Genomic DNA, 25712 nt, shown 5'->3' on the forward strand with positions numbered 1-25712 from the left:
ATATTTTGGCCACCTGATGCGAAGAACTGACTCATTTGAAAAGACCCTGATGCTGGGAAAGATTGAAGGCAGGAGGAGAAGGGGACAACAGAAGATGAGATGGTTGGATGGCATCACCGACTCAATGGATATGAGTCTGGGCAAACCACGGGAGTTGGCAATGGACTGAGGCCTGGCATGCCATAGTACATGGGGTTGCAAAGAGTTGGACACGATTGAGCGACTGAACTGACATACATTTAAATTTTGGGTAGATATTGGCAAATTCCTCTCCACACTAATTATAATAATTTACATTCCTTGCAGCAATGGACGAGAATTCTTTTTCTTCCAACAATCTTACCAGAAGTGTGCAAACTGTTTTATCTTTGTCTACATGATAGGTAAAAAATGGTGTCCTGGTGTAGTTTTAATTAAAATTTTTCTTATTTGGTGCCAGATAGAATGTAAAGATATTCTTCAGTTAAATGAAGGAATGGATTCCATTTCTACAATTTTATAGCTCCTTTAAATTAGCACCTATATCTCAAATTTAATTGCCAATTTAACTTTCAATGAATTTTCCTTAATTGACACTTTAGGTAGAAATGGAAGCCTACATTTCCCAAGAGTATCAGCCATAGTGATGCCTAACAGGGAATAGTTGAGAATAACCACTTTATTTTCAGACTCAAATGGCAGAAAAGGAGGATCTAATGCATTGTTTAGTTAATTTCTGCCTCCTGAGTGGACCATCGCTAATTGGTCCATCCTTTTTTCTTTTAATATCCAGTTTTAATTTTATTTAAAAAAAAATTTTGACCATGCTACATAGCATTCTGAATTCCCCCACCAGGAATGAACCATGGCCCCTGCAGTGTAAGCATGGAGTCATAATCACTGGACCACCAGAGAAGTCCTGGTCCATCCTTTTAACCCAGTAAATTCTAATGAGGATTTTGAGAATTTCCTAAGTAAGTGATTTCACAGCTGCATCACAGCCGAGACTCAGGTGTGTTCAATAAATTTTGGCCACAAGGAGATATTTAAATCCCATTAAAATACATTGTAAGTTTTATTCTAAATGTAGAGTTGGAAAAAAGTTGGTAACATTGTCATATATGAAGGCCATGGTCACCTCTTAGAGTTCTTTTCTTCAGACTATGTCTTCAAAATTCTTTTATAAAACAATATTACTCAGCCACTGATCATAGTTACTCCTCTAGCTTCCAGGTTTGTTTCATGTTTTAGAATGGAAACTATGCTTGAATCCTTCAACAGCTTACCTTGGATCTTTGTCACAGCAGAAGCTGATCTTTTATCTTCCTCTTTCTCACAGAGTGGTTTACAGTCAAGGTCACCAGAAGCCATATGCAAAATTTCTGATCCAGAATCTATCAACAGGAAGAAACTAACAGCATGAATACTATGCAAAAGATTATTTGCTTATGGCCTTTTCACTTGTATACACCGCAGGAGATCACAAGATATCCAAGCTTATGGTTATAAAATTAACATTCTAATTTTTTAAAGGAAGTTTTAAATAATATACCATTTATTGAAATAGAGTACAGCTTTCTGCTTATGGGATCTTTAGTAGAATATCCTCAGTTTTTTTCTGTTTCCTCATATTTATTTATTTTTTCCCCAAACTTTAAACTTTTCATTTTGCATTGGGGTATAGCCAATTAACCATGTTGTGACAGTTTCAGATGAACAGCAAAGGAATTCAGCCATACATAGACATGTATACATTCTCCCCAAAACCTCGCTCCCATCCAGCTGGCACAAAACATTGGGCAGAGTTCCATGCACTGTCCAGTAGGTCCTTGTTGGTTATCCATTTTCAGTATAACAGACTAACAGACTTATTTTTATATCTTTTCTAATCTACTTACCACTTGAAGTTACAGTACTCTCTGTGGATGAAGTGTGACCAGGAGATGGTAGGGTCGAATATTCCCTGTCAAAAGAGTAGAAGTAGTATTTTTGGAGTGTTGGGTCCAAAGAATTCACTTAGAAAATTATGGAATATGCATCCAAATTCACACACAGAAACAAACAGGCAAACCTGGATTGGGGCTGGCTCTCAGAACATAAGTATTCAACACCATTCTCCTTAAGGAAAAAAAAAGAGAGAGAGAGAAAGAGAGAGAGAAATAAGTTTAACAATTTGACATTTTCCATTCCAGAGAGGTTGCGTTAAGCAAATATTTTCATACAGTTTTAAATGAACCCATATTTGCTTTGCTCTTTTGGAGAGGATATGGGAATGTGATGCTATAGGGCAGATGGATATACATACTTACTCAAAGCTGTACTTTCAAAAAAAAGTCCAATTTTAACTATACTTACAAGTCCAATATTCAAAGAATATAAATTCTTGCACAAAACAAATTTTAATCTTAAAGGGCAGACAGAGTTTCTATGATGAACTTAAGTTTTCTTTAAACAGAACTAGGTGGGCATGAAACAACATTTCTATTTATGGAACTATTACTCAACCTAAAATTCTTGACCTGTTGATTTAAAAATGGTTCTCAATTTTCTAGCTAGATCCATAATACATTTAAAGTTTATCCAAGTCTCAAAGTTCTGAGGGATTACATCTATGTCAGCTCCTCTTACTTGGGGCTCAAAAAGAGCTTTAACAAAATTGTGGTTCCCCCCCACCCCAAAAAAAAAATTGTGGTCCCACTCTCCCAGGACAAGTATTTGAAAGTCTCAATTGAGCTTCATAATCTCCATTGAGTTCTTAGTTTGGAGGGAACTTTAGGTTTACTCATTCTCTTTCCAATAAAAAGCAGTGGGAATATAGATTCACTTTTTGCTGTTAATTAGTCGCTAAGTCATGTCCAACTCTTTGTAACCCCATGGACAGTATCCCACCAGGCTCCTCTGTCCTTGGGATTTCCCAGACAAAAATACTGGAGTGGGTAACCATTTCCTTCTCCAGGGGATGTTTCTAACCCAGGGATCAAGCCCACATGTTCTACTTGACAGGCAGATGCTTTACCACTGAGCTACCTGGGAAACCCTAGATTCACTTATTCTCTTTCAAAAAATACAGTGGGAACACAGGTTCCTCTTTAATAAAAAGTTTTACTAATAAATATATTTATTATCATTTGATTTATTTAGGAAAATAAATAAGAATTTAATAAATTAAAACTGAAATCACTTGGACATATCCAAAATCTGCACAGACAATGCAAAAATAAATATATTTAAATTTCCATAATCAAACATAGAACTTCTCATTAGGTGTCACAACATACAATAGGTTTCAATAGAGGGTTGCTGTATATCATATACCATATTGAGAATCTATCCAAGATAAGATTGACTTCACAGAAAGGTAAAGGTTTAGCAAGAGTTTGCTGAATATATAGTTATCCAATACAAAAAACAATAGCTTACATCTGTACAGCACACTACAATTTATTAAGCCCTTTTATATACCATCTCCTTTAATTCACTCCACAACCTTATGCAATAGATTTTAGTGGAAAAAAAAGATTTACTTATTTCAGGTAAGGAAAGTAAAGCCAATGAATAAAGTAATTTCCCAGGAGCATTCAGAATGGTAGTGCCAGCCTCTAAACTGGCTGAACAATCAGACTAAATATAGTGTCCTCTTCACTGTAAACAGAACTGTCTCTGAAATACCCTAAGGCTATTGGAGAGGCAAAGACTTTCCATTGATTGTCTTTGACTGATAAATGATTTGAAAATAAACTTTCAAAGTGTTCACCTCAAATGTTAAGAAAAGTCCACAATCAAACCTGCACAGCAAGAATTTACACCTGACACTGGGAAAGACTGAAGGCAGGAGGAGAAGGGGGCGACTGAGCATGAGATGGTTGAATCACATCACTGACTCAATGGACATGAGTTTGGACAAACTCCAGGAGATAGCGAAGGACAGGGAAGCCTGGTGTGCGGCAGTCCATGGGGTCTCCAAGAGTGGGACACAGTTTAGTGACTGAACAATAATAACAACTTGTATATGTAAATGTTGGGCAATCTTCTCTTTTATTTCATTTTATCCCTGCTTTAAACGTCTTTGTGTCAGACTACATGTGACTAAAGTCCCTTGTGGCACCAGTTTAACTCAACAATTTTCAACAAAGGCTTAGTTTGTTGCCAGAAGCAGCCTTTCGTTGTTTCTGGCACAAAACCAAAAGCCTGAGAGAGACCAGAAACATAGTCCTTGTCCCAGAGGAGCTCATAGGCCAGTCAAAAAGACAAATATGCAGAACAAATACTTCATAAATTATAAGCAGCATTGCATAGAGGAAAATATACACAGAACACAGTGGGAAAATATGTGCATTAAAGTTTGAAGAGAAATTATACCTTATACACCATTGGTAGTTAAATAATATTGGCTCTGTCCTTGAGATATTTAAATATGTTGTACTAATAATTATTACATGCTTATCTAACTATCTACCAATACATATGTAAAAAAGGAAGCTGTAAAATAGAAAAAAATTAAACATTCTTCAGTTTCATTGAGTATCCTCCATAAAAATCAATGAGCATTGAGTCCTTAATAATAATAATAAAAATCAGGCCCATTTAACACTTCATAACATAGAAATCTACTATTATATGTGACTTGAAATAGCACTTATTACTGTTATAAATAATAACAATATATGCAATAATTACACTGCACTAACTAAAAACCTAATTTTGTCAGAAAAAATTCCTTTTTATACCAATCAGACATGAAACCTTATATTTGAATTTAAGAGGTGTGAAAGAGAATGCAGCTATTTTCTATTGAATTAAACTGATTTCCAGTATTAAAGGAAAGAGAAAACATTATTTCTATAATTTTTTTCTAAAAATTCTATTATTTAAAATCAAACTAATAAGTACAGCAAAAATACATTATATTAAAAATGAGTCTCATCTTCCATAATGCTCTGTGTAAAGCCCTTCTTTCATCCTAATTTTTATATGTGAAACTGTTTGGTAAATATAAAATATTTATTGATTAAATAAGTAACAATTCTGTGATTTTGGATAAACATTATATATTTAGTAGCCATACATTACTACATTGTTCTGTTGCAAAGATAATGGATATTACTGGATATTAGTCCCAATTCATGAATCATTATAAATCTCACTGATCAAAAAGACAACCTAATATACAACATACTTCAATCCTAGATTTTCATATATTCAGCTAACATTTTTTCCTCCTTAGAAGAAGAGCCAGACAGAAGAAGGAGATTTTTATTTTTCCAAATGTAGAGTTATAGTTAATGCAAGTTGGAGATATAGCCCCTCAGGGTGTCTGTGTGTGTGAACTGGGGGGTGAAAAATAACTCAGCAAACACTTTCTACAATTATGCTCTTTTCTTCCAGTTTCAAAAGGCACCCCTATTCAAACCAATTTCCTGAGCCCACAGGAGAATCTAACACACACAACAACTGCAGGATCTAGTCAGATTATAACAAAAGATAATTTACTGGATATATCTTAAAACCAAGGAAAATCAAGAAACTGACTAAATGCAAGAAAGAGAAAGTTCAGAAGAGAGACACTTACTTACAGCACAAGATTGGCTCACATCAATGAGTCTAACACATGCTGACAGCCTAGAGCAGGAAGCATGTTCTTCCTGTTCAAGCCATTCAAATAGGAGCCTGCATAACATTTACATGAAAATCTGTGGTGCAGCCCATTTGCTTCTGACAGTAAAAGTCTAATGTAGGGTAAGGGTGGGGTAGCCAACGTACTCACGGAACAAAGCGAGATATTCTCCCACGGGCTGGGTCAGCAAATACAAGGCACACACACACACACACATTCCCCCTCTCACTTCAGCTTTCTCACACACACACAGCAGCATTATTTCAATATTCAGTTAGAAAATATGAAGAAATAGCTTCTAAGATATTGAAAGTGAAGTGAAAGTGCTAGTTTCTCAATCATGTCCGACTCTTTGCCACCCCATGGACTGTAGCCCACCAGGCTCCTCTGTCCATGGAATTCTCCAGGCAAGAGCACCGGAGAGGCTAGCCATTCCCTTCTCCAGGGATCTTCCCAACCCAGGGATCAAACTCCAGTCTCCTTCATTGCAGGCAGGTTCTTTACCATCTGAGCCACCAGGGAAGCGCTATCAGTATCAGTAAGGGCAATTAATAGGCCGAGATAATCTTCCAGGGTTACTCTTTTAGACAAAACGCTATTTTACCCATACATTTTTATGATCAAAAAACACTTCCACTAAGAAACATTCATGTTACCAATGTAACTTTTACTTTTAGATCCATTTTAGACAGTTGACACTACTCAAGTAAATTAATATCATTTTCTGAGAAAAAAACTGAACAATAGGAGTCTATATAGACTTATTTCATCTTAAATTAAAAAAAAATGTCCTTGACTTGGGAGTCAAAGTTTCAATCTTCTAGAAAGAAAAGAATGTAAGCTTGAACGTCAAAAGATTATAATCACTGTAACCTAAATAAAACTAAATTTCTTCACAAGTTTTTTTTTTTTTTTCCAGTTTCTAACTAAAAGGACACCACACCTTCAGACCTACAGGACACACCCACCACTTTGAGGTTCATCTGTAATATAGTTATCAGCCAACTTCTACACGTTCCAATTTTGCAACTGGCAATGTTATTTATTCTCCAAGGTTATTAAAGCTGCACCCACACACAGCTTGAGAGAACAGGACAGACAATGGCCAGAATATCTGAGATATTTTTCAATGGATTCTGTACTTTGCCTCATAAATCACCCTTTTCTAGTGATAGCACATCTGAGGCAAAAACATGTAATTACATGAAGGAGACCGCAAAAGGATAGCAAAACACTTAATATCTACTGTATAATTTTTTGTTGTTGTTTAACAGTAAAATGGAAAACAAAAATTCATCTTCATATCCTTTAACCTATATCCTCTGAGCTTCATGCTATTGATAATCCTGATTTTGGGTGATAGTTACAGTTGTTATCCTGAGTGTTTACTATGAACCAGGTACTTTAATATGTTATAAAGAGTCTTGTTGAGGTAAAATCTAAGACTCAGGTAGGTAGAGGGGAGAATCAGCTTCACTGTTATAGAATTTTCATAGTGCTAAGTCTCTTCAGTCATGTTTGACTCTTTTTGACCCCATGGACTGTAGCCCACCAGGCTCTTCTGTCCATGGGATTCTCCAGGCAAGAATACTGGAGTGAGTTGCCATGCCTCCTCCAGGGGATCTTCCCAACCCAGGGATCGAACCCTCATCTCTTACATCTCCTGCATTGATGGACTGGTTTTTTACCACTAGCACCACCTGGGAAGCTCCCCTCCAAATTTTTCTGGTCATACAACATGGTATGCAGGATCTTAGTTTCCTGACTAGGGATTGAACCTGCAACCCCTTGAAGTAGTAACACGGAGTCTTAACCACTGGATCACCAGGGATGTCCCAGGATTTTCATGAAGCATCTTAATTCTTGGAGTATTTGGGGACACACACAGGTACCTAATCATGAATGCAGTTTTGCAAAGGCCCAGAAATCCTTTGGTTGCTATTCAGACTCAGTGGTGGGAGCAGTGAACAAGGAAAGAAAGATAGATTATAAGGAGAGACAACCTAGGCCTGAGAGAAATAGAAATTGCCAGGAGTGAGGAAGAATGGAGAAAGTTGGACCAAATAAACTGCTAGATCTAGTTATGGAAGAGAGCAGCAAGAATCAATTCAGTGGGAGACTGGACTATCATGCAGCACTGCTGGATTATCCATTTGTCTTGAAAAGCAGAGGATAATTTCAATAACTAAGTCACAAGCAGTCCACCCAACACTACAGTAGGATCCTTAAAGTGCTGGAACAAGAAGGGAGAGACTTCTCCCCACTGACCAGGGTAAGATTACCAGAAGTTCAGACATAGCGTTCTGAGGAGGTCAGCAGTAGAGCAGGCAGGGACTATGGCCAGTGAGGACAGCAAACAGAAAGGACTGCAGAGATGGGAGTGGTGAAACCACCTGCCTTCTCCAACAATCTCTCAGGAGGTGAAGTGCCTTTCCCTGGGACCCACTGGTTGGTGAGGTCGGCAGGACACTGGGATATACTGGTAGGCATCAGTATGAAAGGGTTAGTTGCTCAGTCGTGTCCGACTCTTTGCGACCCCTTGGACTGTAGCCCACCAGGCTCCTCTGTCCATGGAATTCTCCAGGAAAGAATACTGGAGTGGGTTGTCCTTTCCTTCTCCAGGAGATCTTCCTGACCCAGGGACCAAACCAGGGTCTCCTGTATTGCAGGCAGATTCTTTACCGTTTGAGCCACCAGGGAAGCCGAGGCATCAGCATAGATTCTTGGAAAAGCAAATGTTCTTTTGTTTCATGTTGACCTCATGAAACAAAAAGAGCTTCCTATGCATCAGCAAGTGAGGAGACAGAGCACTGAGATTTGCCTTTTCTCTAAATATGAACAGCTTGTTTCTCTAAACAAACCTGGTTTGTTTCCATGGACTGGTTAGACCAGAACTGAACAGTTGCAGATATATATAGGTATGTGTATATGCATATATATGTATATGTATGTGCAGATATGTATATATGTGTGTATATGCATAATATATGTATGTGTATGTATTTGAATTCTCAGAAGAACTCTGCAAAATAATATCTCTGTTTCACAAGGGATACAAGCAAACTGAAAGAGGTTGAGACATTTGTCCAAGGTCACACAGATAATAAGTAACAGAGCCAGTTTAAAACCACACCTGCTTAATTCCAAAGCCTATGCTATGTGGCTAAAAATTCTAAGTCATCTGGGAAATATTTCAAATAAATAAGAAAGTAGACAGCATAGAACACCACCCTTGTGTACCTATTTTGCAGATTCAACAATTATCAACCGGTGGTCCATCTTGTTTCATCGACACTGTCACCCACTAAAACTACCCTAGCATTGTTTTGAAGTATGACTCAGGTACTGTAAAAATTTCTCTCATAAATATTTTAGTCTGAGTCTCTAAAAGACAAGGACTGGAAATAATTTATTTCTTTTTCTTCCTCTTTAAAATATTCCAAATAAATAGATTTCACTGAGTCGGTAAAGTAGCTCTGTTCTTCCCAAGAATGTCCCAAACTGGACCCCAAATTATTTTACTAAGAGATGTTCTTCTTGAGATGTTAAGCTTGCTAGAGTCCTCTGCTCACCCAAAAATCCTCCTATGAATACTGATGCTCACTCTTATCTCATGCTGTGCTTTCTGCAAAAGAGGCTAGATTATAGCTATCTCTATGAATACAGGAGAGGAATAAAAAATAAATCTCCAGTTCTCAGGAACCCCAGTCAGAAAGCAATAGGGCAAGGCTGTCAGTTCAACAAGCTCACTGGGTATTCACTCTGTGTTTTAAATAGACCCTATAGGGGATACAAGAATAAAGAAGGAAACAGGCATTCACCAAATATTAATAGGATAGCTGCTGCTGCCGCTGCTAAGTCACTTCAGTCGTGTCCGACTCTGTGCGACCCCATAGCCGGCAGCCCACCAGGCTCCCCTGTCCCTGGGATTCTCCAGGCAAGAACACTGGAGTGGGTTGCCATTTCCTTCTCCAATGCATGAAAATGAAAGTGAAGTCGCTCAGTCGTGTCTGACTCTTAGCGACCCCATGGACTGCAGCCCACCAGGCTCCTCCGTCCATGGGATTTTCCAGGCAAGAGTACTGGAGTGGGTTGCCATTGCCTTCTCCAGAGGTGCACAGTTACTGGGGTCTAAAAGAAAAGGGTGAACTTATTTTTTCCCAAGTGGGATTGTTAAGAAACAAAGAAACTGAGGTCTGAATGACAAGACTTTTCCACAATTGCAGAGAGGGAGAACCAGGGAAAACCCTCATCTCTCAACTTCTAATTCATACTGATTTCGATCTCAAGAAGGACTAAAGAGGTCTTCCTTGGGCAGTCCAGTGCAGGGTGTTGGAGAGCTAAGAGCCCACATGTCTCAGGACCAAAAAAAAAAAAACCAAAACATAAAACAGAAGCAATACTGGGACAAAATAACAAAATTCAATAAAGACTTTAAAAATTTTCCACATTAAAAAAATCTTTTAAAAAAAGAAGAAGATAAAGGACTAGAGATGCTTGACTGCAAATATTTCTCACTATCACAAGAAAAGTTTTTGGAATGGGCCTTGACAGTCACATGGAATTTGATAAATGGAGAATTGTAAATGTTTGGGGCAGAGAAAACAGCATAAACAACTTTGTGTGATATATTCCGACAATGCAAACCAAGTGACTTGGCTGCCATTTAGGGACAACTATAAGGCAGGGATGAGGAAAGGGTGGAAAGTTAAGACTGCAGCCAGATTAGAGAAAAGCTTGAATACCAGGGCAAGTTGCTTGTTATGAAGGCCCTCAAGAGTGATGAAATTCTGAAAGTTTGAAGCTGAAGAGTCAAGGAAACACAATGATATATGGGTCACTGGGATAAACATGGATTATATGCTTTGTAATTTTAATCTCATTTAATTTTAATTCTTATTAATGAGAATGCTTTGACAAGCACTGTCTAAGGAGAGCATTGTATTTGTTTAAGAGATGGGTGTGGGAGGCCATGACAGGGTAGGGGGTGGGGATTTGCTCAGGGGACAGGCATGAGGGAGTGAACAGGCTGCAGGGATTCTTCAGTGAAGCAGACGGAAAGGGAATTGGTGGAAATAGTTGAGAACAGTCACAGTGTGCATCTGACAGACTAGTTCCTGGGGCCCATGGAAGAAATGGCTTAGAGGCAGCAGAAAAACCTTCAGGGAATCTCTATATTTCCCCAGGAGCATTTGACCTGTGATTACTGTTAGCTCCTATTTCTTCATGGGTGTCAAGACAAAATAACTGGGACTTCCCTGCTAGTCCTGTGGTTAAGAATCTGCTTCCCAATGCAGGGGACGCAGGTTCCATCCCTGGTCGGGGAACTAAGATCCCATAAGCCATGGGGCAGCTAAGCCCACCTATTACAATTACTGAGTCCGCATGCCACCATCAGAGAGAAGCCCGCTTGCCGGAATGAAAGATCCCACATAACACAACCAACACCTGATGGGAAATAAATAAATAAAAAGACAAAATAACTTGGTCACATATTCTAATAAGAATGGATTAGGAGCTCCTTTTTGATACATAAGGAAGCACATTTGTTTCTCAGCCAAAAAACTACTTTCAAGGTAACTATGAGTAATTATCATGATTGAAATGTCTAAATTCAATGTTGTATAAGAGGAGTTGTAAGAAGCGGTTAATCTTTGAAGCTTGACAAACCTGAATTTGCAGCCCAGGTTTGCTACTTACTAGTTGAGTGATCCTGGTTAAGTTATGTAATCTCTCTGAATTTCAGTTGTCTTGATGGCAGAAGCAGAGAATACCATTCAAAGTTGTAGACAAAATTAGCAATATGTATATAGAAATGTTTTCCTACAGTTGTGTACCTGGTACACAACTAATGTTGGTTCCTTCCGCCTTCTTGGTGAAATCAATACCAGATAGAAGGGAAATTACTAATAACCAGACATCCTGTAAGCTTCCAAGTTCAACTTCCTTTATTAAAACTTTACAAGAACTGCTAAGTAATAGCAAAACAGATTCATTTCCTTTTTCTTTCCTTAACTACTCAATAGAATGGGGTACTAAGGGACAGAAAAATGTCAGATACACACACTTAAAAGGGAGAATAAGAACAACTCATATAACTCAATTAAAAAACAAACTCATTTTTTTTTAAAGGGCAAAAAAAAAGATCTGTTTACATATCTCTAAAGAAGATATACATGTGACCAATGAGTACATGAAAAGATGTTCAACATCATTTGTCATTAAGGAAATGCATATGAAAACCACAATCAGATACCACTTTGCATCCACTGATACCTATAATCAAAAAAATAGACAAAAAAAAGATAGATACATGTATATGTATAACTGAATCACTTTGCTGTACACCGAAACTAACATGTTTTAAATCAACTATGTTCTAGTATAAGATAAAAGCATTTTCTAAGTGAACTAAGAAAAAAGGATAGACAAGGGCTGATAAGAATATAGAGAAATTGAAATCTTCATACACTATTGGTGCGAATGTAAAATGGTGTAGCTGCTTTGGAAATCTGCTCTGCAGCTCCTCAAGGTGTTAAACATACAGTGACCATGTGCTGTGCTTAGTTGCTCAGTGGTGTCCGACTCTTTGTGATCCCAGGGACTGTAGCCTGCCAGGCTCCTCTCTCCATGGGGATTCTCCAGGCAAGAATATTGGAGTGTGTTGCCATGCCCTCCTCCAGGGGATCTTCCTAACCAGGTCTCCCACGGTGCAGGTGGATTCTTTACCGTCTGAGTCACCAGGGAAGCCCGTGTGGTGCAATAATTCCACTTGTAGATATATGGGGTACCCCAGGTGGCACAGTGGTAAAGAATCTGCCTGCCAATGCAGGAGATGCAAGAAACACAGGTTGAATCCCTGGATGGGGAAGATTCCCTGGAGCAGGAATGGCAACTCACTCCAGTATTATTGTCTGGAAAATTTCATGGACAGAGGAGCCTGGTGGACTACAGTCCATAGGGTCACAAAGAGTCGGACATGACTGAGCACACACACCACAGCAGATGTATACTCAAAAGAACTGAAAACATATTTACACAAAATGTTTTACATCAACGTTTATAGTGATGTTGTTCATGATAAAAAGTAGAAATAACCCAAGCTCTTATCAATGGTAAATGGATAAACAACACACAGCATATTCATACAGTGAAATGTGTGGTCATAAAAAGCAAGTGTTGGTAACATGCTGCAACATGGATGAGCCTTAAAAACATTATACTAAGTGAGGGAAACTAGTCACAAGAAGTCATGTATTGTATTATTCCATTCATATGAGATAGCCAGAAAAGGCAAATCTATAGAGGCAGAAAGTAGATTAGTGGCTGCCGAGAGTGGGATGGAGTGGGAGTGGGGGTAGGGGTCGGGGATAGGAATAGACTCCTAATAGTCATGCTTCTAGGAGCATCAAAATGTTTGAAAGTTGATTGTGGTGATGGTTACACAACTCTGAATATTTTTAAAAACATTTAAACAATTTTAATTGATGAACTGTTTGATATGAGAAATATATCAAAATAAGTCTTTAAAAAAAAGTAGAGTGATGGATTTTCAGATTCTGAAACAGAGCAATCTATTCCATTTGGTTGAGAAGATCATGTTCCATCAGGTTCAGACACATCTCCATGACCTGGGGTATTTGCCTGAGTGCCCTCAGTGACTTGGGGCTTCCCAGGTGACAGATAGTAAAGAATCTGCCTGCAAATGCAGGAGACCCAGGTTCAAGGCTGGGACAATCCCCTGGAGAAGGAAATGGCTACCCACTCCAGTATTCTTGCCTGGAAAATCCCATGGACAGAGGAACTTGGTAGGCTACAGTCCATGGAGTCACAAAGACTCAGTCATCACTGAATTACTATCATGTTCACTTTTTTACTTCATCAGCTACTTAGTATTCTCCTCTTGGATACAGAAGAAGTACTATGAAGCCCTGACTGAGGCAGTGATTGCTCCTTGGGCATTGCCTTACTTTGTACAGCAAAGTGCAACACCTCAAAGATGATCTAGCCTTGACCTCAACTCTCAGAGAGTCAATGAGACCTGAGACTTCTTGCAGTTAATAGAGAATTTAAGCCCCGAACTCCACCTCTCAGACAAAAAGTTTATCACACTTCATGAAAATATCCTTTTGTTATATTTTCTTGAGTTTATACTATAGAAGAGGGTAGAAAGCTCCCCATATGCCATCAAAGGTAGACAGACATTTCTCATGCATCTGAATTTTGTGATATAAGACTTGTACTTGAAAGAGTCTGTAATACTTAAAAAAAAAAAAAAAAAGAGTACCCATGGAAGAGGATCAGGATATGGGAGAGCTAAAAAATGAAGCTGGAATATAGTCCAGTACTCACTTCCATACTTAGGTCATTATTCATCCTGATGCAACCTGAAAGATCTGTTCCTGGGTGGAGACCAGCTGAAGGGCCAGGACACCTGACAACACAAAGTAAAGTTCCTTACTACAAGTGGAAAAATTGCAAATTTTAGCAGATACTAATCTATCACATAGTTTCCCTTCCCCACCCCAATTTTACCAAATTTCTAATTAAGTTCATGCCTTCAGTGAGACATGATGAAAGAGAGCTCCAAGCTTCATCAGAGAGAGGTTATAACCGCAGAGAATCCAGCCCCAAATGAAAATGAAGTATTTGCAATTCAAAGTCTTGCTTCCTAACCCCTTGGTACAGATAGGAAATTTCAGTGGAGTGGACAGTGCTCACAAATTCCACTGACTTTTCTGAACTTTTCCTAAGGAAGATCAATCTGTGTACTTAAAAATTTGAGTGAACTCAGAGGAGTTTTGGGTGTGGGAAGAGGGGCACAGGAGTAGATTCTCAAAGACTTGTTCACCTGGAGTGTGAAGGAATAGAATTATGATCAAAACCTAGCAGAATAAGTTAATTTAGCAGTACATAATATATTCCTAAAAACTGGGAAACATTTTAAATAGCCTAATTCATCTTGTACACTTTTAGGATGGATATTATGAAATTCAAAAGAGCTATGGAGCAAACTATAGAGGTATCTTACATTATCGATTTTCAGAAAGTTAGGCAAGTTACACAATGAAAATTCCATGATAAAGGTGTTACAATCTGAGGATATGAAAATCTAACTGATTAAAAGGGTAGGCAATGGAAAGGGGCCACCCCCAAAAAGCAGAATAACTATAGTCTGCCCTTTAAGCTTACTTGCGTCTTTCAGTCACAGCCAAAGCACCATCCTCTATTTCTTCATATCTGGGCCTTTCACGTGAAGCATGGATTAGGTGGGCCACACATGAGAAAGGTGTCAATTCTAGCCTTGGAATTGCTGAAAGACTATCCAGATGCAAGGCATCTGCATTAGAAGAGAGAAAAATAAAAATGGAAATTAATGGTTCAAATGTAGACGCCACAAAATTAAAAATCTTTGGAGGGACTCTTCAAAAATTCCCTCTTTGATGAGACCATTTCTGAGACAGCAAAAATCAATTCAGTTTTATTAATATTTTAACATAATCCCCCATCCCCTAAGTTTTCATGCCTTTGTTTTTTCAAGGAAGAGTGAGGTGGAGAAGGGGAAACAAATCCTTGCCTAGTAATCAAGTAGAGGTTTCAACAACAACTTGCTGTCACAAGCAAAATCCAGCCAGCCACCTGTTTTTGTAAATAAAGTTTTATTGGGACATAGCCACACCTATTCATCCAACATCATCCAAGGTTGCTTGCGTGCTACAATAGCAAAGCTGAGTAGTTGTTGCAGAAACCATACAGCCTGCAAAACCTCAAATATTTACTATCTGTTTCTTTACAGAAACAGTTTACCAACTGCTGAAGAGAAACTAGTTCGACATTGCTTGTTTTTGTTGTTCAGATGCTAAGTCGTGCCTGAGACCGCATGGACTGCAGCACAGCAGACTTCCCTGTCCATTAAAGAGTGCAGGAAATAGGCTGATAATTTTTTCTGGGTGTGGAAACTGTCTTGTTATGTTTTTCTGCGTCCAAGAAGCAGCAGAATTTAATAGAAAAAACATAGACTTTGGAATCAATCACAATTTTCTATTCAAAGCCTGACTCTGCCATATATAGTTTTGTGATCTCAGATAAATAACTAGCCCACTCTGAGCCCCAGTTTACTTACACACGAAGTACCACGTGACCTGAGGCAAGTTCCTAACTCAATGTCCCTGTTTCCTTATTTTTAAAATGGCAATTACATTAGCATCTACCTCACAGGGATATAGTGAGGATTAAAGGAATTAAGAGGCATGTTCAGGGCAGAGACCAGTGCCTGGCACATAGGGGGCTCTCCTTCAGTGCCCTTGTAATGATCAGTGAGGTCCTGTGGGTAACATCATCCCTAGGAAGCAAGTGCTCATCTACTGTCCTACACGAACTGGTCACTCGTTAGTTCTGGCAGCAGTTGTCCCTTTTCTAGTTGAAATGATCCACAAATCAGTCTACTTACTTTTTATTCCTTCTTTAAGTTATTTTATCATCCCATTTCTTTTATCCTTTCAGAACCAACCATTAACTTTTACTTTCAAAGCACATCTATGTTGTGATGAGAGATGCCCCAGTTTTGAGCATCTCCTAAGATAAGGTTCATTCTCCTTAGCCTGGCATGGATATGAACCTGCTGCAGACTCACATTCTACTGTACCCTGACCTGAGTTCTCTTATTTCCAAAGTGATTTGTCCAGCTTGAACTCTTCTCTTACAACTTTGCATTCTTCTTTCCCCACAACTCATGTTATTTTCTCCACTGGAATACTTTTTCCCATGCTTTTTGCTCTTCCAAATGCAACTTGTCTTTCGGTGCCCAGTTAAACACTTGTTTCTTCTACAGGGCCTTCTCTGACCCCAAGTCTTACTTCCCTTCATAATCTGTGAGCTATTTGAGGGATTACTCTTCATTATATTAATATATAATACAGTGCCTTACACAGAGTAGGTGCTCAAATATAAGTTGGCTGACTGAATTCAGGGATAAACATATAAGCTTTCAACAACCTTTGCTACATATTGTTGTTATTGTTTAGTCACTAAGTTGTGTTCAACTCTCTGAGACCCCATGGACTGTAGCCCACCAGGCTCCTCTGTCCTTGAGCTTTCCCAGGCAAGAATACTGGAGTGGGTTGCCATTCCTTTTTCCAGGCGATCTTCCCAATAACTGAATATTTTCCATTTCAAAAAAAACCCCACCTCCATCGGTGTCTACCAGGGTATAGGAGAGGGGCCATCCACGCTTACCCAGCAGAGGTGTGTACCGGCATGTGTGTTTGAAGGCCAAGGGTAGCTGATGTATTCTTGCTTCTGGACCACTATATCTTTTATGGCAATGCTGCTTCTGAACAGAAAATCAAGTCCTATTAGCTTTCCAAAGGGCTATAATGTATTTCATAATCTACTCTCTTCATCTCCAGAATTAAAAAGAATATCGCTGTCTCCCCGCAAGAGAGATCAAGAAGAAAGTAAATGACACCAAAATAACAAAGCTTTCATGCTCTGAATTGAGAGGTAGACTTTATGAGTAAAATGCAACATTTATTAAAAATTACTCTTCAATAATTTAATAGAATGATAACACCAATATCCAAAAGAAACACTTTCATATGAACAAAGGCTTTGGGGAAAGAAATATGAGGGGCAGGTTTGGTTATATAATTCTTCTTTATGATACTATAATCAAAAAGTTTTCAATAGTACCATTTCCTAGGGCTTATCAGAGTTGTGTGTGTGCACATAATAAAGAAAAAAAAAACAAAACAGGGCTTCCCTGGTGGTCTAGTGGTTAAGACTCCAACTGCTAAAGCAGGAGAGACAGGTTCGGTTCCTGATCTGGGAAGATCCCATGTGCAACAGAGCAACTCAGCCCATGCACCAGAACTACTCGTCAGCACCCCAGCTCGGGGGCCACACTGCTGAAGACCTCGCACCTAGAGCCTGAAGGAAGCCCCAAGGGAAGGTACCGCAGCGAGAAGCCTGCACACCTGAGTGAAGAGTAGCGCCTGCTCCCCTGCTCGCCGCAACCAGAGAAAGCCTGCACACAGCAATGAAGAGCCAGCACAGCCAAAAATAAATAACAAATGAATCTAAATAAAAAGTAAAATCAGGCATTCAAGCCTTAAAAAAGAAAAGAAAATAGTATAGAGTTCTGACTTACTAATACACGCACAGTAGGTTCACAACTGGCACTTAAATAGTTTCAAAAAGCTGAAACTTACTAGCTGTTCCTGGAGAAATTGATGAATTCTTTCTGTGCAGGACAAGGGATCACAGTGAGGAAATTCCTCATCTAAACAGCTCTGTCATGAGAAAATGGTAAAGTGTATTCAAAAATAGGATGATGGAAGAGTCACAGATACAAAACACGTTAAAGATGTGATGTTAACTGAGGGGGAGAAAATAGACTAGCTCTTTATCTTGTATTTTACATTAAGGGAACAAGTTTATAATGGTAAGCTGCTCATTGCATTTCCTCCATTACTTATTCTAGGAATGAAATCAAGGATCAGTAACAGGAAACTAAATGACTTTGTCATTGAAATCTTCAGGCAGAGGCCAAAGAAACTCATTGGAGATATAACTCAGAGTAGTGAAAATGGTGTCTGTGAAAATTTTACAGCAATAAAACTGTGACTTTCCTCCAAGAGGTAGATACATATCTATTTGTTGCATTATAATAGAAAACTGGTGTTCTTGAGATGATTAAAGCACATTTAGATACGGAGATTTTTCCTGTTCAACTTATTGTAAGGGGCTTCTTAGGCACTCCACCTAGCTTAATCTCTGACATGAATTTTTTTTTCTGCTTAAACAGATGTTCCTGCATTATGCCCTGGGAACAGATACATGCATATGTCACCCTTCTCTCTTTCCTCCTCCAGTCCCTTCCCTCCAGTGCCAATCTTGCTGTTCCTTATGTTCTTCATTTATGAACAGAAAGGAGAAATTCACCAAGTGTCATAAGGGAAAGAAACACATTTAACTCCACCATGGATATCCTGAGATATCCAGACAGAAAGGAGCTGAGAGCTTTGTTCAAACAGGAAAGAAAGACAACAACCACCTAAGCCTACTCAAGAGTCTCAGAAGGGAGGTGACTAAGCTTAGAAAACTGACCCTTTGCTAACAGATACAGTAAATTCTGAGGTGCTTGCTCTCTAAAAGATGTTATTACGAACCACTCACTGATGAGTGTTCTCTCCTGTTTTGCGAAATGCTTTCAAAAATGCATGAGAGGACAAAGTTCACCAGAGCATCTTTTTCTAAGTCGGTTATTTAACTTAATGACTAAAATTATTATATATTGTAACTTAGCTTCAAAATCTTGCACCAACTGAACAACTTCCCCACAGTAAACACAAATCACAGGGGTTTGGGTCTTTCTGTTCGCTTTTTACCTGAAACAGCAAGTCATGGAGTTGTCCTTTAACTAACTTCTTTCTTAGTGGCTGAATTGTTGCTATAAAGAGAATGCATAGCCAGCTTAATATGACAATTTGTAAAAATCCCCCCTCCATGCATTTCATAAACTTTTAACAGCTTTAAATCTGGGGCCTGAGGAAAGCAGAGAGAAAACAATGGCTTTTGAGAATGATGTTCTCAACTCAAGACTCATCAAACTGGGAAAGCAGAAGAACAAAACAGGCGGGGGCAGCTAAACTATTATTGCCCTTGAGTATTTAAAATTAACCTTGATCAATGCAAGTGAATTATCTTCTAGAAGTGAGTCACAGAATTACTCACGTTAAAAAGGGAATACACCTCAGAGGTCACTCCATCCAACCTCCTACCCATGGGGAAATTGTCTCTTTAATAAGCCTCTGCTCAAGCTACAAGGAAAGGAAGCCCTGGAAACAGCCACAGAACCCCAGAATCCTACAAGTAGGGGTGAGACCATGAGGACACTGATGTCCAGAGGACTGAAGTACATAACTGGCTATTCATGGAGCTAAGATCGGACTCACAGGACAGGGCTCCATTCACTATCCTCTTTTGTGAAATTAAAAATATTTGTCTCTCCACTTAACTGAAAATCTGCTTCCCAGCAACTTCCAAATTCTCATCTCTGAAATAATGAAAGTGAGAAAAATACCTATTTAACTTCTAAGTTAAATAGCAGCATATTTCTTATTTGACAATCCATACCCTTTGAAAAGTAGCCAAGAACCAGAAAATAGACTGAACTCATTGGAACAACCAAAATAGATGTTGATATCCATGCCCTTTATTCACGAGGCAAGTCCTATACTTCACTCAGATAGTGGGCTCGGAATTTATACATAATTCTCACAAGCTTGACTGTTTTCTCAGCCCACAGATGATTAAAAACAAAAATTAAATGAGGGTAGGAAGCTCTGCTAGATGGAGGCATATTAATAGCTGCCACTTAAAAAAAAGTTACTAAGAGCCAGGAAAATTAACAGCAGATACTCTGCTGTCCAAAACACCCCGAAATCTGGTGTTTCTTATTTTAAAGACCAACAGTTTTATGTCTCAGTAGCCTGAAGAAATTCTGAGCCATAGAAAATAATGCTAATACATGTGAAAAGTACAAAACCTAATTATAAATATTTTCCAGGGAAAAAAGCTTGAAAATTTCCAATTTGTGGAAAATTACCCATGTAAAATTTATTTTATATGAATTTGTTTGTAAAACTAACATTTTTCAACTAAGCTTGACAGTGTTTATGAGACCCACAAGGAGGATAATATATTTTTAAACTATTTTAACATATTTAAGTAATTTTAAAGAATTAAATTCTGAATACTTAGAACTCAAGTATAGATGCAATTTTTTAAAATTCCCTGTATTTACTATATTAAGAAATAAGGCTCTGTTCTCCTAATCAGTGTTCCGAAGTAAGGCTCTGTTCTCTTAACCAGTTCCCAACATTATACTTCTGAAGTTGTATATCTCAATACACTGTCTTTGAATTTCTAAATTAAGTTTGTGTTTCAGAAGAAATAACGAGTTAGTATAAGACTATCTAAATTGCCCATCTGCTTTCCCATCAGGCAATCTTGGGTTTTAGAAACAGTCAATCTCAAAACATTCAAGCTGTAAACCTCATTTCAACAGATGTTTTGTGCTATGGGTAGCAACGATTTTCATATGTTTCACAAGGCAAAACAAGCTGGCTTATGACCTTAATTTGCATGAATCTTTGCATTCTTCTTTATGTGTTTGGAGTTGAACCTGCCATGTCTCTAGGACATTTAGGTTTCACATGGAAGCAAGAAAAACAATGGCCACTGTATTCCCTGCTGTTGCCATCTGTGATGTAGGATGAGACCAGTTGTCTTGGATACATTCAGCCTTTGAAGGAAGCTGAAATAAAACAACTTTTTGAAATAAAACAAAAATGATTATGCACTAAGGCATTGCAATTAATTGGATGTTGAAAATCAAGACCATGATATTGAGCCATAATAATGTTAGTTATCAACAAGCATTGACATTTACAGACTATGGACTTCATAGCATTTCTGAATGTTCTATTAAAGTGTGCATTAAAAATATTAAAGCTCTGTGAAAACCACAGACTAGAAGAAAATAATTCACGACACATATATCTGTCAAAGTTCTTGTATTCAAAATATATAAAGAAAAGAAATTCCACAACTCAATAACAAAAGGACAAGGGACTTAACTTGAAAAAGGGCAAAAGATTTAGGTAGCTCACAAAGAAGAAATACAACAAGGGGCAATCAACCCAATTAATTAAAATCAGATACCTGGAATTCCTGCACACTGCTGGAAGGAGCATGAAATGCTCCAAGCACTAAGAAAACTGCAGTTTCTTAAGATGTTAGCAATACAGCTATACTATGATCTAGTATCTCTGCTCCTAGATAGTTAACCTAGGTTAAAAAAAATCACAGGTCCACACACAGACCCAAAACTGGAAATAATTTAGATGTCTAAGAATAGGAGAAAAGAGAATCACATTGTGCAATGTTCTTACAAAACAATGTAACTCAACCATGAAAAGGCATCACACTGATAAACACATTGAAGGGAAGACAGACAGAAGCACACAAAGGTTTATACTATACAACTCAATTCTAGAACAGCCTAAATTCTAGAACCCAGCTAGAACCCACTGATAATAGAAATCAGATCAGTGGTTCCTCCTGGCGGTGGTGAAGGTAGAAGTGGAAGTAACATAAAGGAAGTTTCTGGGGTTATTGAAGTTCTGTGTTTCCATGTGCACTTGTCAAACTGGTTCCACAGTACACTTAAGATCTCAACGTTTCATGATATATTAATTACTCAGCAATAACTAAGAATTTAAAAACGACAACAAGGCTTCCCTAGTGGTCCAGTGGTTAAGAATCTGCCTGCCAATGCAGGAGACACAAGTTGGATCTGTGGTCTGGAAACAACCCATGAACCACAGAGCCACTAAGCTCACGGGCCACAACTAAGCTTGGGCTTTAGAGTCCATGCTCTGCAAAAAAGAGAAGCCGCCACAACGAGAAGCCTGTGCACCACAACTAGAGAATAGCCCCCCTGCTCACCACAACTAGGGAAAGCCCCCGTGCTATAAGCAAGACCCAGTGCAGGCAAAAATAAATAAAATTTAAAAATAAATAAAAACTACAAGAACAAAAATAATGGAGCTTATGAGATAAATAGGGCTAGGAAGAGACCACTAAAAATGTATATGCAACAGTGTAACCCGAGCACTAATGAACACAATTGCTACTAGTACCAGGAAAGGTAACTTAGATCACTAAGACATACCCCTTAAAATGGCTAAAGACTGACTTCCAGAATCCTAGAAGGCACAAAAACAATCGAGTGGAAATGCTGGTGACACTTTAAATGGCACAGAGCTGGTGGGGTGCTGAGAAAATGCACATGAAAGTGGAACTTGGAGGCTGTGGGGCTGCTGAAACAAATGCAGGTGGGAATACAGTCTGCCACAGAGCAGAGCTCTGCCGGGGCTGGGACGGCGGTCCTCGGCAAGGGAGGCCCAGGTGCAGGCACTTGTTTTTAATTTTCTTAAAATAAAGCTGAAAGCCTCTTGCTGCCTGCTAGCAACCAAGCTGAGGGTTTTTTCCTTTGCTGCTGTAGGTTATAGTTCTCATCCTACCAATCCAGACTCTATACCCAAATTGAATGAAACGTCCATATTCTTCTCACAAGTCTTCCCCCATTTGTCAATTGTGAATGAGGTAGTTTATATACAGAAACATACCCCTGCAGAACAGACCATACCCAGTATGGTCAACCACTCACTAGCTACTGTTGTGCTTTTGTGACAATATAAATTAAGAACTCTAGCATTTTCTGGAAGAAGATACTGAGGTTCGGAGAGGTAGACAGTTGCCCAAATTTATCAAAGTCTTTTGTAGACACCAGGGCTTCGCTGGTGGCTCAGACGGTAAAGCGAATGCCTGCAATGAGGGAGACCTGGGTTCGATCCCTGGATCAGGAAGATCCCCTGGAGAAGGAAATGGCAAGCCACTCCAGTACTCTTGCCTGGGAAATTCCATGGATGGAGGAGGCTAGTGTGCTACAGTCCATGGGGTCACAAAGAGTCGGACACGACTGAGCGACTTGACTTTCTTTTTGTAGACTTAGAATCAGAACATAGACTTGTTTAACTTCAAATCCTATGCTCTTTATCACTGCAATACTTTCTCCTGGATTATTTCATCCATTCATGCATTTTTCCTCTGGGACAATAGAGGCCCGCATCCTATCAGAACTGTCCAGCAAGCCATGTGTTAATTTCGTTATCTCCTTGGTCCTCATCCCAACACCTATCTTTGAGTATCTCCATCACCTAAATTCCCCTTTCAGCCTCATTTCCCTCTTATGTCTTAATTGCTCGGTACACAACCACATTCATCCTCAAAGCTGTAAAACTGTTATCTGCCCCATACATCATGCCCTCCAGGCTAAGTATAGAAGCTGGAAGAGAATTTCCAGTGAGCTCATCTAGGTGAAAGCCTACTCTAAAGTTCATGTCAGATTCTTTGTTCAAATATTATAATATATATAATTATACAGAATTATAATATACAGGAGCTTCTCAGGCTCTCTCCCCAAAGAAATATTTATGCCTTCTAAAGGAATTACTTATGGTTTCACTCATTGTCTACTGTATGAGCAACTCTCTGAAGATTTTATGTAGATGGGGTAAAAAAATGGATGAATAATAAAGGGATGATAGCTTGGATTAGATCATTTAGTCTCTTGTTTCCTGCACATCAGATTCACCCTAATATGCTGTATGCACACCCTAGATCTAAGAAGCTTTATTCACTTCATTTTCAAAGCAAACATTCATTTACACATCCAGTATTGCCCTTGTTAATAAGATACTTAAGAGATACATACCAAAAAGCAGAAGAAAGAATGCATGTTACCATTCAAGACATTTAAGAATCCTAATGGCATATTTCAGGAGGGCAAGTGTGTATACTAATTACCTCATAAATCAGTCCAGTCCTGGTGGCAACTGAAAACTTGAACAATATTCTCAGTCAACTGTAAATTCAGGGCATCTCATCAAATGTCATAAACAACTTCCTACTTCCAGTTTGAGAACACTGTCATTAACCTAAAATTTTGGACTAAACAACTGCATCCCCACACAATTTGCTAACGAACCTTTGTTAGGTACAGCAGAGAGCAACTGCCATGACATTTAATGAATTTATAAAGCTAACCAGACAGTTTCACAAGAACAAAATGTATTTAAATAGCTTTGTTTTCTGACTCAGAATTCAAACGTCTGAGTCAGAATTCAGACAGTATGTGGTAGTAGTGGTCATGGTGGAATGTGTGAGGATGTGTTTGTGTGATAACTGTCCTAGCTCACTAACTAACAGATGTTCACAGTCTATCTGGAAAATCTTCTCTACAGACATCTTGAAAATATGTGCTACCTAAATTTTCCTCTTCTTGCAAAGGTTTATTTTTCAGGGTATTATTAGAAAGATCTTCATAAGCAAAAGGTCATCAGAGCAAAATCTTAATAGGAATGCCTTCTTAGGGGAACAAAAATTACTAGCAAGTGAAGGAGCTGATACAGCAATGCTGTATCCCATGCAGTGAGCAATTTAAGACAGAAAGGAAGCATTCATCCTACTTTACCCAGCCAGAAAAAAATACATGCATCCCATCCAGGGTAGCTTTCATATTCTGTTTTAAATGATATTTGGACCAATTATCTCCTGAGTATACACTGGGAAGACAAGAGCAAGTTCATAATATTAAGAATGTATATTTTGGAATAAGTTGTAAAACTTGGCCTTTCCAAGAAGGCACTACAGACCAATAGAGGAGGGGATAAATTTTTCATTTTATAAAACTGTGAGGTATAATAGTGATTTTACCAAAGGATAAATATAACTGGTTCAAAAGATTAGACCTCAAAGCACAGCATCTAAAGCAAACACACTATAAACCAACTTTGAAATGCCTTAATGAAGGCACATTCATGTCTCAAAATGAGCAACTCTAGTCACAAGGGGACCTTTTCCAATGCCTTCTGAGCAATACAAAAAATAACATATAGATTATGTAACTTAAAGCACGCTTTACATTGTCTGACAGTGAAGCAGAGTAAAATGATACTTAGAGTTACTGAAAATGAGCAAGTGCTACAAGGCTTAGAAATAATAATAATAATGAAGTGTTGAACAACCATTGCTATTTTAGAACTAGCCAATTCCTTTAAATGCTTAAACAGCTTTCTCAGATAACAGCAGAAAGGGTACAATAAATCCAAAATAAACACAAGTCTGAAAATTTCCATCTCTAGCTTACCTTAAGCTTATAGTTAGTTATGACCCAAACCAATAACTTTCTATAAAAGGAACCTTTATACAGCTAGAACAAGAAGCTGGTTGAACAAAAGCATTTGTCTGATAAATGGTTTTATATATATATATATATGCTTTACTTTTATTGAACTATATTTCTAGAATAAAATAAGCTTAAAAATAATCTGACATCTGTCATTTGACAACTGTCTTCTCACCCAAATCCTCAGTAAACATTTCTCCACTTTTAGGTAATACAGAAAAATTACAATATTCTAATTTTAAAAGCAATATATATATATATATATATATACACACACACATATATATGTAAACACCTTAATAT

General features: G+C 38.3%; 1 protein-coding gene across 3 annotated transcripts in view; it reads right to left on the reverse strand.

The window, feature by feature from the left end:
• Positions 1–25712, reverse strand: part of IRAG2 (inositol 1,4,5-triphosphate receptor associated 2) — a 96313-nt gene that overhangs the window by 27442 nt on the left and 43159 nt on the right. Inside the window, exons 19-26 of one of the 3 annotated variants that reach the window (XM_065940235.1) lie at positions 18982–19043; positions 17803–17883; positions 16829–16925; positions 14786–14933; positions 13946–14027; positions 2051–2097; positions 1878–1942; positions 1266–1373 (exon numbers count right to left, since the gene is read on the reverse strand). In XM_065940235.1, coding sequence (XP_065796307.1) covers positions 1266–1373; positions 1878–1942; positions 2051–2097; positions 13946–14027; positions 14786–14933; positions 16829–16925; positions 17803–17883; positions 18982–19043 — 690 coding nt within the window. The remainder of the gene's footprint in view (positions 1–1265; positions 1374–1877; positions 1943–2050; positions 2098–13945; positions 14028–14785; positions 14934–16828; positions 16926–17802; positions 17884–18981; positions 19044–25712) is intronic. The other 2 variants (XM_065940253.1, XM_065940243.1) reach the window with 2 other exon arrangements.

Source organism: Muntiacus reevesi, chromosome 1, assembly GCF_963930625.1.
Source record: "Muntiacus reevesi chromosome 1, mMunRee1.1, whole genome shotgun sequence".
Classification (NCBI taxonomy): domain Eukaryota; kingdom Metazoa; phylum Chordata; class Mammalia; order Artiodactyla; family Cervidae; genus Muntiacus; species Muntiacus reevesi.